At 53.5% G+C, this 15,878-nt stretch overlaps 2 protein-coding genes across 14 annotated transcripts in view; one reads left to right on the forward strand and one right to left on the reverse strand.

The window, feature by feature from the left end:
- Positions 1-7,126: 7,126 nt before the first annotated feature.
- On the reverse strand, positions 7,127-15,426 carry LOC106505937 (uncharacterized). Of its 3 annotated transcripts, none has more exons than XM_084994817.1 (4): positions 13,982-14,797; positions 12,691-12,921; positions 10,870-12,134; positions 7,127-7,914 (listed from the first exon to the last, which is right to left on the reverse strand). In XM_084994817.1, the coding sequence occupies exon 1, from the start codon at positions 14,638-14,640 to the stop codon at positions 14,269-14,271; it is 372 nt and encodes a 123-aa protein (XP_084850943.1). In that variant the 5' UTR covers positions 14,641-14,797; the 3' UTR covers positions 7,127-7,914; positions 10,870-12,134; positions 12,691-12,921; positions 13,982-14,268. The 3 variants fall into 3 exon arrangements, with proteins under 3 accessions (XP_084850943.1, XP_084850942.1, XP_084850944.1); XM_084994816.1 differs by lacking the exon at positions 7,127-7,914 and having other exon boundaries at positions 9,884-11,896; positions 12,074-12,134; XM_084994818.1 differs by lacking the exon at positions 7,127-7,914 and having other exon boundaries at positions 9,884-11,896; positions 13,982-15,426.
- TBX5 (T-box transcription factor 5) overlaps positions 11,909-15,878 on the forward strand; it is a 95,097-nt gene continuing 91,127 nt past the window's right edge. For 4 of the 11 annotated variants that reach the window (XM_084994814.1, XM_084994809.1, XM_013982910.3 and 1 more), the window contains exon 1: positions 13,418-13,637. In XM_084994814.1, the coding sequence (XP_084850940.1) occupies positions 13,628-13,637 (10 nt within the window). In that variant the 5' untranslated portion in view covers positions 13,418-13,627. Of the gene's footprint in view, positions 12,113-13,417; positions 13,638-13,999; positions 14,406-15,878 lie in introns of those variants that run through there. The other 7 variants (XM_084994815.1, XM_084994810.1, XM_084994811.1 and 4 more) reach the window with 3 other exon arrangements.

Raw genomic sequence — 15,878 nt, forward strand, 5'->3', positions numbered from 1 at the left:
TGACTTTCCTCCTCTGGAACTGGGGCCAGGGGTCTCTGGGCCCTTCAGACCAGGTCATGAGTATTTCTTGCTTCCTTCTTCTGTCCTTGCCCTGCCTTCCATTCCTCTCCCAAACCTAACCAGAGGAGACCCAGATCCTCCTTCCAATAGTGCATTTATCAAACCCTACTGAAAGCCTTGCCAGATGCTTGACATAGCATCGCTTCTTCCCCCAAATGAGAACCTGAGGCTAGCATTCTTAGGAGACTGATTGTTCAGACTGAGACACTGAGGCTGAGAGAGGCGAAGAGACTTTCTTGGTTCACACCACCAGGAAGTGACAGGGTCAGGATTTGAATTTGGCGATGCCTGGGAGCTGGGTCACCCCACATATCCTGCTTCCTCTCCAGGCCTTTTCTACCTGAGAAATTTGCTCTCTCCTCAGTTCCTGCCCATGGTTTGGGATTAGATCTACTCTAAATATAATAGAATATAGGAAATATAAATATAAGTGGACTGGGGGTTTGGAATTGGCACATGCACACTGTGGTATATGGAATGACTGCTCAATGGGGACCTGCTGTAGTGTATAGAGGACTCTACCCTACATTCTGAGATCATCTATGCGGGAAAAGAATCCATAAAAGAATGGATATGTGTTTATGTATAACTGAATCACTTTGTTGTACAGCAGAAATTATTATAACATTGTAAATCAACTATACATCAATAAAACTTTGAAAAAGGAAAAAAAAAAATTCAAGAAAGTCCTCTCCATGAACCCAAGAGAGAGAATTAGAGAGACTAGTCCAGAAAAATCGATTTGAGAGAAGTCTAGCAAAAATTTTTTTTTTTTTAATGCTTTTGTTAGGGCTGCTCTCATGGCATATGGAAGTCCCCAGGCTAGGGGCTGAATCAGAGCTGCAGCTGCTGGCCTACATCACAGCCACGGCCACACCAGATCTGAGCCATGTCTGCAAGTTAGACCACAGCTCATGGCAACGCCAGATCCTTAACCCACTGAATGAAGCCAGGGATCGAACCCAAGTCCTCATGGATAGTAGCTGGGTTTGTTACCGCTGCACCAAAACAGGAACTCCCAGCAAATGTTCCTTTTAAGCTGACTTTTCTCTCAGCTCCCTAAATCTCCCCTCTCACTAGGAGCTCAGTTCTCCTCCTCCCTGGCCCCTGGGAGCCTCCACCCAGGGAAAAAAAAAGGAGATCGGGGGTGGGCGCCCAGCCAGCAAGATCAGCAAGCTCTTCTCTCTTTTTTTTTCTTTTTTCCTGCCAGTGACGGGTCCACACCCAGGGTGCATAAATCCTTTCTTTTATTTTTATTATTATTACAGCTTAGGGTCTAGCATGGGCCATAAACGGATTTAAGAGGCTGCGAGAGTATAGAATTTAATATAGTTGGCACCATTAAATAGTGGCATGGCAAACCCACTTGGAGAAGTGAGACCCCTCCCCCCCCACTAGCCCTTTTCCCCATCTCCTCTCACCTCCCTCCTGATCCGCAGATCCTTCTTGAAGAGGGACCCTCGGAGGGGGCAGGGCTGAGGGAGACAGAGGGAGTGAGGCAAGGACAGAGGCAAACAAGGAAAGGGAGCGTGTCAGCAGCCCCCGTGGGGAGGGCATTGGGCGAATGGCCAATTAGGGACATTTGGGGAGATGGGACAGCGCTTTCGAGATAAGCTTTTTTTTTTATCAGCCTATAAAAATACCACTTTCACTTATCTGCTGGCTCCTTGTCCAGGCTCCTGGGAACAGATGGAAGGATGCACAAAAGAAAGGCCCAGAGGACAAGGGAGGCAGAGACTGGGGTGGGGGGCACTGGGGGCAGGAAGAGAGGAAGTGGCTCAGAAAAAGCCAAAAATATGCTGCATGGACAGTTTCTTCCCTCCAGACTTATCTCCATTCAGACTTCTATTCTTATTTTACTGCATGGAGCAGGGAGAGTCCTATGGGGCAGTGTGTCCTGTGCACTGTCTTGATTCCTTATATATGTTTTGTCTCTGTTTCCACATCCTTGGGTCTGAGTCTATCTGTTCAAACACTTATGAAGTTATTCTATTCAACTGGTATTTATCCAGCGCCGACTATGTAAAAAGGGACGGATGCTGTGTTGAATGAGGCAGTCATGGTCTCTGTCCTTAGCAGTTGAGAGCTTGTGGTGTAGAAAGATAATAAATAAGCACATAACAGAAATGATAGGAGGCAGTGGCCTTTAGGAGAGCTGGGAGCAGAGAGAATGGCACATGCAAAAGTCCTGGGGTAGGAACAAAGGCTGGTGCAAATGGGGCATGGAGAAGGAGGTGGCTGGAATCCAGAGGCAGGAAGGGGGCAGAAGATGAGTTGGGAGGGATAGGGAGGGGACAGCTCATGCAAGGCCTTAGAGATATGGGAAGGACTGTTTTTTTTGTGTGTGTGTGTTTTTTTAAGATCTTTGAGCTGCCCTTTGGAGGGTTGTAAGCTGGAACAGGACATGATCTGATGCCTTGTTTTTGCTTACAGGCAGGTAGCTCTGGCATCTGTGGGGGTGGGACTGGGCCAGTAGGTGGAAGGGTGGTGATGCAGTGGCAGTGAGGGTGTGTCCAATGATCCTGCAGTGTGTGGTCTGCAGGAGGGGCAGAAGATGGGGTCCCAGTCCTGGTTCTGCTCCCAAATCCTCAGGCAGCCTATCAGTTCTCCTTCCTATTGTTGTGTCTCTGGACCTCGGTTTCCCCACATGTAAAATGAGAATGAGACTAGTTACTGCTGAGGGTTCACATGGGGCACACCTTCCAGATGAGTCTAGGTCAGAGCCCTGGGGCCCATGGTGGGGGGGATTGACATGCTGCCACTTGAGAGGAGGCAGGCTGCAGGGCTGAGGTGGAGCTGGAAAGAGGCTTCTCCCTCGTCTGCTGCAAAAATCCATGTGTCCCTCCTCCTCCTGAATTGGTGATCCCCTGCCTGGGTGGGGGTGTTGAATCGAGGGGTTCTCTTGAGCCTCAGTAATGATCCGCAATCATGCCCAGGCAGTTACTTCTGCCAGGCTGGGCAGCAGGGATGGGAGGGTTCAAGGTGGGTGTGGACAGTGACGGAGTGGAAATCCTGGATGAATGGATGTGAATATGACTGTGTGTGGGAGCCTGGGTGTGGGTGTGTGTGTACACACAGGCTGGTGTGTGATTTGGGGCAATGGACTGTAACTGTGTGTGTGGTTTTGTGTGTGTGACTATGGGCCAGTGGGGCTGCTTGTGATTGTCTATGTGACTGAGTTATGTTCACCTATGTGTGGATGTGAGCCTATGGCGTGACCATGGTTGTGTGTCTGGGTGTGTCTGACTCTATGCGAATGTGGGCGTGGGTTTTTGTGGGACGATGGATATGAGAGATTGTGTGAGTGAACAAGATACGTAGGTGTGCATTTGCCTGGGGGAGCCTCTGTGAGGCTGAGTATTGGACTGTGTCTGTGTACTTGTGTGTGTGACAGCATCAGTGTGATGGTGAGCATGGCGAGTGCTGTGTGCAAGAAGATCACTGCACCAAGATATGTAGTGGGTGAACCTGCCTGATGTAATTTTGTATGTGTGTGTGCATGAGAGAGAGATAGACAGACCAAACTGCTGCCTTTGTACAGGCAGTGGATGGCTCTGCGTGGCTGTGCATGTTAAAAGTGACTCCCAAGTGGCTGGGTCTGGGGCACTATGTTGTTTGATCCCTTGGGGGCAGAGGGCCAGGACAGTGGCATTGACCAGGGGCCAGGACACAGGGCTCGGGGAAGCAAGCTCCCTCCCAGCCAGCACTGTGGGGTCGAAGCAGCCAGACCAGAAACCTCACTACTTTCTGCGCCTGGCTGGTGGAAGCATGGGCTCAGCAGCCCAGGTAAGCACTGGGCCCCTACCTGGACTCCGCAGAGACTGGCTGCAGGTAGCTGTGGTCCTGGATTGACAGGGCTCCAGGGAGCAGACTCATCCTGGAGTGATCCCACCAGGCCCATGGCCTTGGGGGACAAGGTCAAAGCCTGCCTAGGGAGTGAGGCACTTGTGGGAGCAGCCAGGCTGCAGCAACTGATCCCTTGCAACCAACTTCCAAGAAGCAAACTTGGTTAGGATTTAGAGTCACCTCTTCTTCCTCCTGGGCCTAGGGAGGGTCCTGGAGGTGTGTGCTGAGAGCAAGAGCACACCTTGGGGGAGGGGGGCTGTGTGGGCCAGGGAGTGGGGCATGCTTGTGTATCAACTAACCAGCTCCTCAACTCTGCCTGCAGGGCAAGGAACTGCCCCGCCTTCTATCCAGGTGTGTATCCAGCACATTTCTTGCACCTGACAATTCCGACTTGCCAAGAGTGTGTGTGTATGTGTATGTGTGTGTGTGGGGGGGGTGCTTCCCCTGAGCACTGGGGTTCGGGAGGTAGGGAGGGGATTTCATTTATGACACTGTCCCCTCCACCCCCCGGGCACCTTTTGCCCAGTTCCCAGGAAGTGACTGTGGAATTTGTTTCCAAATATAGACTCTAGTGGCCCAGGCTGCCTAGACACGGCCCCTTTGGCCTCCCGGCTGAACGACAGGGCTGTGACTGCCTTCCAGGAGGTGGACCTCCGCTTGGAGCTGTTGGTAAAAATAATAATCATAAAAGTCACCCATAAAAAAAGGAGGGTAGCTGAACATGTGGTTATGAGCCCAGGACACCAGTTGCCCAGTGGTGATGTTTGGGTGGTGGCTGCCTTGCAGGCTACATGCACGCGCATGCACGCGTGCACACACACACACACACACACACACACACACACGGCATTCCACAAAGACACACAGATCCACACCAGCTCGTACCACACCTACCTGGGGCCCAGCGCACTGCAGACTCATAAGTGTTTTCACATAAGCAGGTACCCAGAAAAAACTATACATGTACTTTCCATGCCCTCTTGCAAGGAAGGACACACAAGAACACACACAAATGCAGACTAACACAACGGCAGAGAGACACAAAGTCCCTTCACAAATGACACATTATCCTCCAGAGAGACTGAAAGATAATAGATTCAGCCACACAGAAGGAGACACCCAGCCACCTCTCCAGGTGAGACGGGGAACTTCCAGCTTTGTTGTAAGATGGAGCCAGGGAAGTGCGTTGTTACTGGGCCCTTGCCTCTGCTCAGATTCAAGGGTTGTGAGGTCAGGCACTCACTCCTGGGTCCTGGGCCCTCCCCAAGACGGGGGCAGCTGTCCTTGACAGAGAGAGAGGTCTAGGAGAAAACCCAAACAAACCAGCTTGGCTTCTGTCTGCCAGGGTCCTGGCTCTGGGGGTGCACGGGGGAGGTACCCAGGATCCTGAAGATGAGGCAGCCTTGCAGAGCGTGCATTTTACACTGAGATGTGAAATATCAATTCCCGAAAGGCTGTGGGGCTGGCCTGAAGAAGGGAGGAAGCTGGAGCCTGCGGACCCCTTGAGCCTTTCTTTGCGGGGCTGTCCTGGGGTCTGGACGTCAGACTTCACCATTTTCTACAGAAGTCCTCACTTCCTAAATTGGACTCACCGCAGCCGGAGCTACACCAGGAGCCAGCGTAGGAGAGGTGCTCCCCAGCAAACAGGAGGCAGGAAGAAAGGTCTAGAAGCAGGAAGGCAAGGAGGGCATGACTGGGGAGGCTACAGGTCCAGCACCAGGCTCAGGCTGCTCTGAATCCTGGGTCCGGAGCCCCCAAAGAAGAGATCTAGTATTTCCTGAGACCTGCCATTTGGTGCCCTCTGTCCATCCTGAGCCAGCGTGCAGTGTCTGGCTGGCTCCACACCCTCTGCCCTCTGCAGGCTGAGTCTACAGCCCCCCCACCCCTGCACACTCCCGTCACCTCCATGTCCACTGGGGAAGCCGCTGGGGCTCCCTTTCAAGCTCTGTTTGAGGATGAAAAGCCTAGGGATGGCCCAGAGCTGGGTAAATTTCCAGCAGAGGCTGTGTGACTCGGGCAATTCCCCACTCTCTCTGCGCTTAATTATTTCTTTCAGAAGATGGAACCAGGCACTTCTTCTCTCCCCCTCTACTCCACCCACTCTATTTCTCTGCCCTCCAGGGAACAGGCTTGAAGCTGTGATGAATATGGGCCAGGGTTTGGGAAGAGAAGCGCTGAGGTTTGGAGAGGAGAGGTCAGCCTCTCCCCATCCTCCCTCCTGTCCCTCGAAGGGCTCTGGATCTGTGGCTGTAAAGCCCACAGGCCCTTTCTGGGTCCCTCTGCCTCCTGGGTGAGGGTGGAGAGAGGAGAGAGTGAGTGACTTGAAAAGAGATCTAAGCCTTTATCCACGATTCAGGATTCACAAAGCAACGGCCTTCAGCTTCAGCCTACACTTTCAGTGCTTAAAAAAGTACCCTTTGTATCCCCCTCCCCTATTCCAAGAGACCTTTTCCCATTCATTCCCTTTCCCGGTCCTGTAAAAGGAATAGCTCCTGGCTTCTGGAATCAGAGTGTCTGGGTTCAAGTCCCACCAGGGTAGGACTGGCCTGGAGCCACCTTCTTACGGAGATATTTGGAGCTAGCTGAGCTGAGCAAAATCGTGTTACAACCACTCCCGGCTTGCTATAAATGTTGACTCCGAGGGGCACCTCAAGTGCGAATGGCTCTCTGACCCTCTGTCCTGTGCCCCTGTGGACACAAGCAGGACTCTTCTGAAAATATGGAAGCAAAATGCTGGGAAGGAAAGAAGACAGGGGCTTGGGTGTGCTAAGGGAACCCCTATAGGCTGTAGGCTTTCAGATTCAGTTGGGGAAAAAAAAATGGCTAGAGATGCTACAAGACAGTCCAGCGCTCTGGGGACCTTGGGTGACCCATCAGAAGCAGAGGGAGAGTTTTGTCTTGACCAGCTGGGAGATGAATGAGGTCCACAGGCGAGAGAGAAACTAGGATCAGGATCAGAGGCAGAGGAAGACTCGCTCCCTCGTTCAGAGGCCAACTCTCTCTCCCAGCATCCCTACAAACCCAGCATCCAAGCTGATGCGCACCCTGGTTCTTTCTGAGAGCTGCTGCCTCCCAAATGCACACAGAAAAGCCGTTCTGTGCTGTCCGCTGTCCACCCCACAAAAAAAGAGGGGCATTTCCCTCCACAGGTCCAAGGAAAAAGCAGTGCTCCCTCCGATATTATTTAATGCTCTTTATAAGTACATCCACACTTGAACAATTTTCTCCCTTGCAGGAAAAGGAGTATAATTTATTGTTTTTTTTTCCGTAAGACCCTGCAGACATGAATTTTAGTTTCCGACTTTCCTCCTCCCATTTAGGAGACGTTCTTCCAGGCAGGCGACGAGGTTGCCCAGACCCACGCGGGGAACCTCGGGTACCCGTGGGGGTGATCGGCTTAAGTGAAGAGACTCCGTGAGTTCCGGGTCCCTGGCTGAGACGTTCGCGATCAGGGTTTGGATGAAAAGTATTCTACCGGCTGCCCGCGTGCGCGTCTCTGAGTGCATCGCTTTCAACTCAAAGCGTGAGCTTTTGCTGGAGACCCAAACCTACCTGGCAGTGATTCTCCTAAATCGCGATTTTCTCCCCTGTTTAAAAAAGGAGGAGAGTTTTTCAATCCCTGCGGTGCTGAACTCACTAGGGAGGCTCCGGAAAACCCAGAGCGGAGGGCGGAAGCGCCTTGCAGGCCTCAAGGAGCGCGGCAAAAGTGCGCGGCGATTGTCCTCCAAGCGCCCGATTGTGGAGGGCGTTCGTGGGGACTCCAGGGTTGCCATGGCGACCAGGAAAACAGGGCCCTGGCGGAAACAATTGCCCGGAACTTTTCCACCAGGAACCACTGTCAGTTGCACCCCCAGGGCCGGCCTCTGTCAATTTCACCCCTAGAGCTTTCTGGGTGTGATTGCGCGGGGGTATCGAGGCGTTTGGGGGTCCTCGCTTCTGGACCTTTCGGCCAGGGCTGCCCCCAAAGGCCAGAAACCCTGCTTCGGTGCTCCGTGCTCGTGGCCCAAGCTGAAAGGGAAGAAAAATTAGAGGTCTCGACCAAGCAATCCTTTTGGTGACGGATCCTTCCAGTTTGGGGTTTGGCCGCCCTGTCAATCCGCACCCCCACCGGCCTCCCTTCACCTCCTCAAGGTCATTACTAGAGTTTTCACTCGCAGCTCCAGGCGGGGTGGCCTCCTCCATCCTCCACCCCCTCAACCCCTGCACCGGTACAGAGCTCTCTTCTGGCAAGTTTCTCCCCGAGAGAGAGAAGAGGAAGGGAGGTGAGGTTTAGCCCTGCAGATTAAGCTGGCTATTCCAGAGGCAATAAAACAGCCTTTAAGGTTCTTTAAAAAACGGGTAGGCCCGAAGCCTGATCAGACCTTAGGGATTTCCAAAATGACTGGCCTGGTTCATTTTGGCCATAGGATGAATGTTACTGGAATCACTGGCTTGATGAGAAGGCATCAAGCTAAGCTTTCTTAAAGGGGGTCATTATTCTCACAGTTGCCATCTCCTTTGTTTTCTTTGCTGCTCTGCGTTCTGCCACTCTGCAGGTATACCGAGAGAGAGACCATGTCTCTTCCTTCTTAAATAAAACGCTTTATGCAACCTCAGCTCGAATTCTCCCCGGTGGGGACACCTCCGTGCTCTGTGAGGCCCGGGCTGGCTGGAAAGAGGCCCTAGGGCAGCCAGAACTGGAGAAGTCGGAGTTTTGTCTCTGGTTTTGAATTTGGCCCTTTGAGCAAGCTTAACACGTGTGGATTTAATTTCCCTTTCTTTCTTGCTTTCTTTTCTCTCCCCCCACCCCTGTGAGGAAACAAGAAAAATAGTCTGCCGTGTCGACAGCGCGACACCGTTCCCTTTGCCAAAGAAAATTTGTCTTTCCAGAACCCCAGAGAGCAAGTGGGCTCCCAGGTTTCCATCGTATCTTCCAGTTGAGAGAGGGGTTTCCAGACAGGCCCCCCGCCAGCATCCCAGACCTGGAGATATTAGCCTAAATTCTCTATCTTTACGGGGTCAGAGCCCTGGAATGTAGTATTCCCCATCCCCCACTTCTTTGGGGGCTGTGGGGACATTCTGACCCTGCAGACACAGTGACTAAACGAGGAGGCCTTTCTGCAGGTCCTGGGCTGCAGGTATGGTTGGAGTTCTCAGGCTCAGTGTCCATCTATGGGGACAGGAGGGGACTCCTGGTTTTCTCAGCTCAAGACCCTCACCCTTGTCCTTCACCAGGGACTTCTAAGGTGGAGGGAGCAAGAACAGGGGCTCCTTGGCACCCCAAACACTGTACTGCCTTCTGTTCTTTGGGAGCTTGCAAATCTCTGGCGATGCTATTTCGGCTGAACCGTTAGAACGATGATCCCACAGCCATTTCTTATTTCATTAACTTGACTGCAGTGGTGGTGGTTGTGGGGGAATCACTCCCCCAATTTGGGGGAGTGGGGAGGGATATTTCCAAAGCACAGGAAACAGCATCAAACATGCCTAATTGGTAAAGTAAGGCGAAATACTAATTCTTGGTGGGACATACTGAAGCGTATTGGATATTGAAATAATAATAACAGCCAGTATTCCCAGATACTTCCAGTCAGAAGGGAGGAAACCAGGCACTGAATACAACATTGGGGTGGAAGACACTGCAGTCCTTGAAAAAAATATAATAGAGCCAGACTTAACTAGGCAGCAGGGAAAGTGACCCCCTGAGAAACAAGGGAATTTCCCACCCTCAGTCTGACCTTTTCTTTTGCAAAAGGAGTTGGTCAAAGTTTATTTTCACCATCATGTATACTGTTGTTTTAATTCTTATTAATTTTCCCAGTCCTATCTGCACTTCTACCTACTTGTTTGTCTTCAATAGAGATCCCAGTCAGGCGGGACACATCGGGGAGAGAAACGGAAAGACGGTGGATTGTTAAGTGAGCTTTCTTTGGGGAGGAAAGAAATACGGGGGTTTGGGATGTGACTTTCTTAAAAGTAGAAGGCAAGAGCAAAGGAAAAAGATCAACAGCGGTCGCCCTTGCTTTTATTCTGTTTCGACTTTTCAAAGTAGGAACCTCTGCTGTTCTATCCATTGCAATATTAAAATAAGGGCAGGAATTTTGCAAAATATGGAAAATACATTTCGGAAGAAAACCGTGCTGGGGGGGGGCAGGTCGAGAAAATCCTTCAAAATAAGGAAGGGAGGTTGCGAATCAGAGCCTCTCTTTCAAGTTTATTGTCTAATGGTCGGGAAAAGAACGGAGATTCTCGACTCTAGTTGAGGTCTTAAGTTTATTCTATCCGTGCTGCGGCCTCCGGACCCTCGGGGACAGCGGGTCCGGAAGCTGAGCCTGCGGAATCCTTTGTGAGTCGGTCGGGGTGTATGCGGGGCCCGCGCTGGGGATGCAGGAGAAAGGAACCTAACGGAAAAGAGCTCGCCCCACTCGGAGTTTCGCTTTCCCCTTCCAGTCTCGGCGGGGCCCGGGCCTCCGTTTCAGGCCCACCTCTGCCCAGAGGTCAAATAGGAACCCATCTCCAGGTTTTGGGCGAAGGATTTCAGGTTGCGCTCCTAGGCATGTGGGAACCAACGCTGTACCCAAAGGGCCTTGGGCTGGGGAAAAGATACTTATTAATGATTTGGGAAACGAAAGGGAAGCTTGGGAAGGTCACTGAGGCCTGGCCGAGAGGAGGGACGCGGGCTCTGCTTGCTGGAAGCTGCAGAGTCCGCGGCCCGGCTGGCCCGGGCGCCCGTGTCCGGCGCTGGAAACCACTGTCTGGTATCCCCGCGGGCCTGACCTTAGCTCCGGAGGCTGCTTGGTCGATTGCGTTCCTGCACTTTCTGTTGCCGCTCCAGCCCCAGACGGACAGGGCCAGGAGCTAGGCCAAGCTTCGGGAAGCCCTGGGGGCTGGGCAGGCGCGCAACCCGGGGTCGAAGCCCGTAGCAGGGGGCAAGTCCAGATTCCGTTGTCCGGCTCCCTCGGGACCCCTTGGCGAGGAACTTACCCTTCCGGAAGGTCGGGAGCTCGCAGGCTCGGTGCAGAGTAGGCCTAGCTCTCCTCTCGGCGTCGCGGGGGGCGTCTATGCAGTACGTTTCGCAACAGTACTTAGAGCGTTTCCAGCTGCGCGCTAAACCTTGTGCGCATCCGCCGCGGGGCTGCTTAGACGTTATGCCCATAGATGAGACCAGTAACAAGAATAATCGTTATTGCAAAACAAAATAGAGCGCCTCGTCCCTCTGCAGGACCTGGTACTGATTTTTCTCTGCAGAAATTACCCTTCTTCATCCCCACCTCACCACCCACTCGCACCCCGCCCCCGCCAGGCCACGCTGGGACGGGTTGCATCCCCGACCTAGCTAGAGGAGGATTCGCAGAATGGACTTTTTCTTTGCAAGAAACACTGCGCAGGGCTCTCCCTTCTCCCTAAAGTCTCTGTTTCTTCCCCCGCTCCGCGATAACCCAGTGATTACTTCTATGCAAGTCCGCTGGCGGACACTGAGTTATCGCGTCCCAAACTTAACCAGCTAGAGAGGCGCCTCAATTCACGTATGCTGAGTGCTCCTCCTGGGGAAAAAAAATATATATTTTTTAATAATAACACTCTTACCTCCTGCAAGAGACCTCGGCTCCCCTGCCCCACCACCCCAACTTGACTTCTTTCCAATCCCTGGGTTGAGGTGAGCTCCCACCTCCCTTAGCCCAAAGCCCTCCTCCCCCCTCCCTAAGAAAATCGATCTTGGCTCTATTCGTGGCTGAGGTCCGCCACCCCCATTTCCCCAGAGAGCGTTAGATTTGTTTATTTCTTTATTTATTCCCGGGGCCCAGGCGTCTGGGACTTGTGGCTGTGCAGACCCAGCCCGGAGTGATAGGCGAAGACGGAGAGAAATCAACCTCCCGCCGCTGCCCCCCAGTTGAGCGTGACAGCTCGCGGTTCGGTTGCGTGACTCGTGACGTCTCCAAGTCCTATAGGTGCAGCGGCTGGTGAGATAGCCCGTATCGCCTGGTTGCCTCTTTATTTTATTGGGGTATGCCTGGTAATAAACAGTAATATTAATTTGTCGAAGACCACAAACCAACTGTGAGCTGGGAGGTACATACTACTCTTGACAGACGCTGGAAGAAGGCTTGCCCTAAGAGGGGGTCTCTTTTGGGGGGTCCTTTCTAAACTCTTCACCTGAACAACCCCTTACTAGCCAGGCGTCACTCACCGGCTTCCACGCTGGAAAGAAGAGGTGGGATTTTTGGAGGTGAGTGTCGCCCTGGAGAATTCTGGGGATGAGGGGTAAAGGATTCTCTTAGGACTTGCCTGCCCACTGCCTCCTCGCTTTCCGTCTCAACTCAGCCCTGCTGGATCCCCCCCTCCCCCGCCCCTTGCTACTTTTCTCTGTGAAATAATGCACTCTCTTGCTTGCATTTTGCCTTCCAGTGTCACCTGGCAAGAGGAGATTCCCCCTTGAGGTTTCAAAATCCCTGGTTTGCTTGGTGGCCCGCAGTATCTGCACTTCACGAGCTAAGCGAATCTGGCCAGGCAGTTACTTGGGGGAGTAGAGATTCTCCCTCTCCAGAGGGGCCTGCAGATTATTTATGGGAATTTATTTTATCCGCAAATCTCTGAGAATTTAAAGGGATTGGAGAGCGCTTTCTGGATTTCCCCTTCCTCTTGCCCGAGATGCAGCCTCATCCTGAAGCCATGTTTGTTTTCTGTCTTTGGCCGGGGGTCGCCCCTTGAGCGAGCCCAAAGTCCTCGGAGCTGACATTTTGGAAGGGTGAGGGTGTTTTCACAAATAAATAAACTGTCTTGGCAAAAGGCTGTTTGAAAGCAAACCTGGAAGGTGGAGTGAGAACTGCAGCAAATGCTCCAGCTGGTTTTCTCCCTGGTTGTCCCACTTTTAGGGTTGGACGATCCACTCTAGAATTTTGCAGCGATGTGTCAGGCCTGCCTTGGGATTTTAGTTCCAAGGGCCTGAGAGGATTACACCGAGGCGGCCTCAGATCTCCAGGGCAGTTCTCTTCCTTCTGTTCCTCTCCCCAGACCTTGGCTTGCAGGCCTGAATCTCTAGGCAGAGCCCCAGAAAAGAACCGGGTGAAGGAGACGTGGGTGAGAAACAGAACAGGAACCCTGACATTTGTTCCAAGCACTAATTCTTGGTTTTCCAAACTGGGTCTGCTCAGGCTAAGACCTACTGACTGTGTTTACGCTTCTATTGACCTCTTCAACTCGACCCTCAAAATAATACATTTCAGAGAGGAGGAGGGAGGGAGTGGAGATGAAAACCTGAGCCAGCCCCCATTGACTGTTTGATTATTTTAATAATACTGGGCACTGCCTTGTGTACACCTCCAGCCAGGGAGGTCTGGTGGCCCTGGGAGGGTGGGGGTGGGAGCGCAGGGCGATTTCTTGGCATCTTTGATCTCGGCTCCCATCCCAAGGCACCTTCACCCTGCCTTCACCCCGGAGTCACCGAGAGTCGGGGTGATGAGTGGGGAGGGGGGGGTGATGTCAGGGCAGCTAGCAGCAGCAGGCTGGGCCAGGCGGGGTCAGGCAGCTCTCCGTCTTGAGGTCAGCGGTGGAGGGAGAACGCTGGCAAGGCTGCAGAGGAGGCTGCTGGTGGCGTGTGTGCGTGCACTCCTAGTGTGTTCAGGCTCCGTTCTCTGCACGGCCCGTGTCACCGTGATTACTTCCCGGGCAGAAGCCGACCGGGGTTTGCTATGATTTGTGCGGGATTTTTTGCAGCCACCGAGCCTCGCTCCGAGAAGCAGAGATGGATGGAGGTTGGGAAGGGGGTGGAGAGGAGGGGGTGATCTGGAGGTCTGGGTTTGAGAGTCCTGTGGTGATTTGAGTGTTCGGGAAATCTAATGGAAAAGGTGGTTGGGGGAGGGAGTGGGAAGGGACTGGGAGGAGGGAGGGAGAGAGAGAGGGGGAGAGAGAGAGGGAGGGAGAGGGAGAGGGAGGCAGGGAATGTGCAGTGGGAGCTAGCTGGATAGGCATTTTCAGTACTTTGTAAGCATCAAGGCAGCCCAGCGTCACTGACCTCAGCTGAGTTGGCTTGTATTTCTGAGAGAGAGAGAGAGAGAGAGAGAGAGAGAGAGAGAGAGAGAGAGAGAGACCGACTTACCTCGGATTCCGGAACTCTAACCCCGAAAGCTGCGCTCAGAAAGGACTTCCACCATTCTCAGGGCTCTCTCTTCTCTCCCTCCCTGGGGTGCAAGGGAGAAGCTGGGCACTGAGATCATACTGCTGGGGGTGCTCACAGAGGCTGCTGTTTTGCGTTTTTCGGAGCCCTTCTGGCGCCTGACAACTTGAAGTCTAGAGAGAGAGCGGGCGCAAAGCGGAGGAGGTGTGTGGCGGCTGTGGGCAGTCGCTACCAAGGCTCCCCCGGTGGGTGCTCCTTTGTAGGCAGCGCTAGCCGCCGGTCTGGGGAAGCAGCCCCCCGAGTAAACCCCCGGAGCCACCATGCCCGCGCCCCCGCCTCGCCGCCGGCTTCCCTGCTAGGAGCAAGAAGGCGTGCGGTGAATGCACCAGCTTCGCCGCCGAGCGAGGTAACTGTTCCGTAGATGGCCCGGGAGGCTCGGGAGGGAGCCGGCTGGCCGAGTCGGCCCGGGGAGGCGCGGAAGGCTGCACTCCAGCCTTGCCCGGGATTCTCCAAGGCTCGGCTCGCGGAGATTTTGCGCGGCCCGGGGCTGCCCGGCGCGGGGAGCCGAGGAGGCGGCCCGGGCCCGCGGGAGCCGGCGCGGAGGTTTGCAGGACGCGCGGCCTGGTTCTGTCAAACCGCATCTCGTTCGGCCCCCTCCAGCCCCGAGCTCCCGGGACCCGGCTTGGGGTGGGATTGTCCCCTCGGCCGGCGGTGAATGGGAGCGCACGTGGGGGACGCCAGCCCCGCTTTCTTTTGTTGTGAGCAGGCTTCGGGGCTCCTGTTGCCGCCTCCCCCGAACCCCAAGGGCGTGGTGAAGGAGGCCTCGGACCCCATTTCTGGGTCTTCAGCCGCTGCAGACCAGGGTGGGAACCAGCCTTTTGGTGTAGCAGCTGCTAAGATGCTGGGGGGGTGGTGGCATTTCTTGTGCCTCCTTCCCAGTCTTTCCGGGTTTGGAGAGAGGAAATCCTTACTTGTGAACGTAGAGGAGATCAGAGCAGAAGGCAAGCTCCTCCGGGGTTGAAGCGTGCTGCAACTGTTATTTCCAGTGTTCCAACCTCACATGTCCATAAACCCGGGCCATTGCACGCGTTGTGTTGGACCCCCGTGGACTTCAGTGGCCGGTTCCACACCAGAAGCCCAGGATTTACCTGGGAATCACTCTGTGGCCACTAACCTAGAGTTTGGGCCTGTAGTTCCACCGAGCCAGGCCTGGCTGAAGCTCGCAGAATCTCCCCTTGGTGAGGCCGCTCAACAAAACCCCCCTCTGTAGCTAGAGAGCAGAGAAAAAAGGAGAATGCACCCCAGGCCAGAGGCTGAATGCTGGCCTCAGGCACCCAGCACCTCGCCTCCCTTCCAGCTGCTGCTCGGCTTGCTTTCTTGCCCCTTTCTGTTTGGCTACTTTTTATTTCTCAAGTTGCTTATGGTGTGTGCGATGGGGGGGAGAGGACTCTTAATATTAAAGGACTTTTAATTTTAAGGCCTGTAGCTGATAAAAGATGAACGTGAATTCTCAGACCTGGTCTCTGGGTCTGCAAATCTTTCACCTCCTATGTTTTTGGTTTTGCAAGAGGCGGGTTACTTCAGGCATTTTGCCTCCTGCAGAAAACTATTCCTGTTGCCAGATTTAATAAACAGGGCTCTGCTGGCTCCTATAATTTGATGAAGGAGAAAAAATTCTCAGAAGGGCACTAGGTTTGTGTTTTGTTTTGTTTTTGGTTCGTACCCAATGGCTTCCAAAAATACCCAGGCCTTATCTTTATTGGCTCTTCCAGAAGTCCAGACAAATTTGACGGGCAGCTCACTTATCAGGGGGAGCCTGCGCAGGGGAGATGCGGGCCTCCCCTCCTCCCGGTCTGACGCGGGTCTTTCGCAAGAGGTG

The sequence above is a fragment of the Sus scrofa genome, chromosome 14 (assembly GCF_054392235.1).
Source record: "Sus scrofa isolate SSC_HxYL_T2T_F1_AM1 chromosome 14, Sscrofa_HxYL_maternal_Yorkshire_Landrace_v2.0, whole genome shotgun sequence".
NCBI lineage: Eukaryota > Metazoa > Chordata > Mammalia > Artiodactyla > Suidae > Sus > Sus scrofa.

Bases quoted from the DNA above. Each gene is read 5' to 3' on its own strand.
- LOC106505937 (XM_084994817.1), bottom strand. From the start codon at position 14,640: ATGCGGTTTGACAGAACCAGGCCGCGCGTCCTGCAAACCTCCGCGCCG.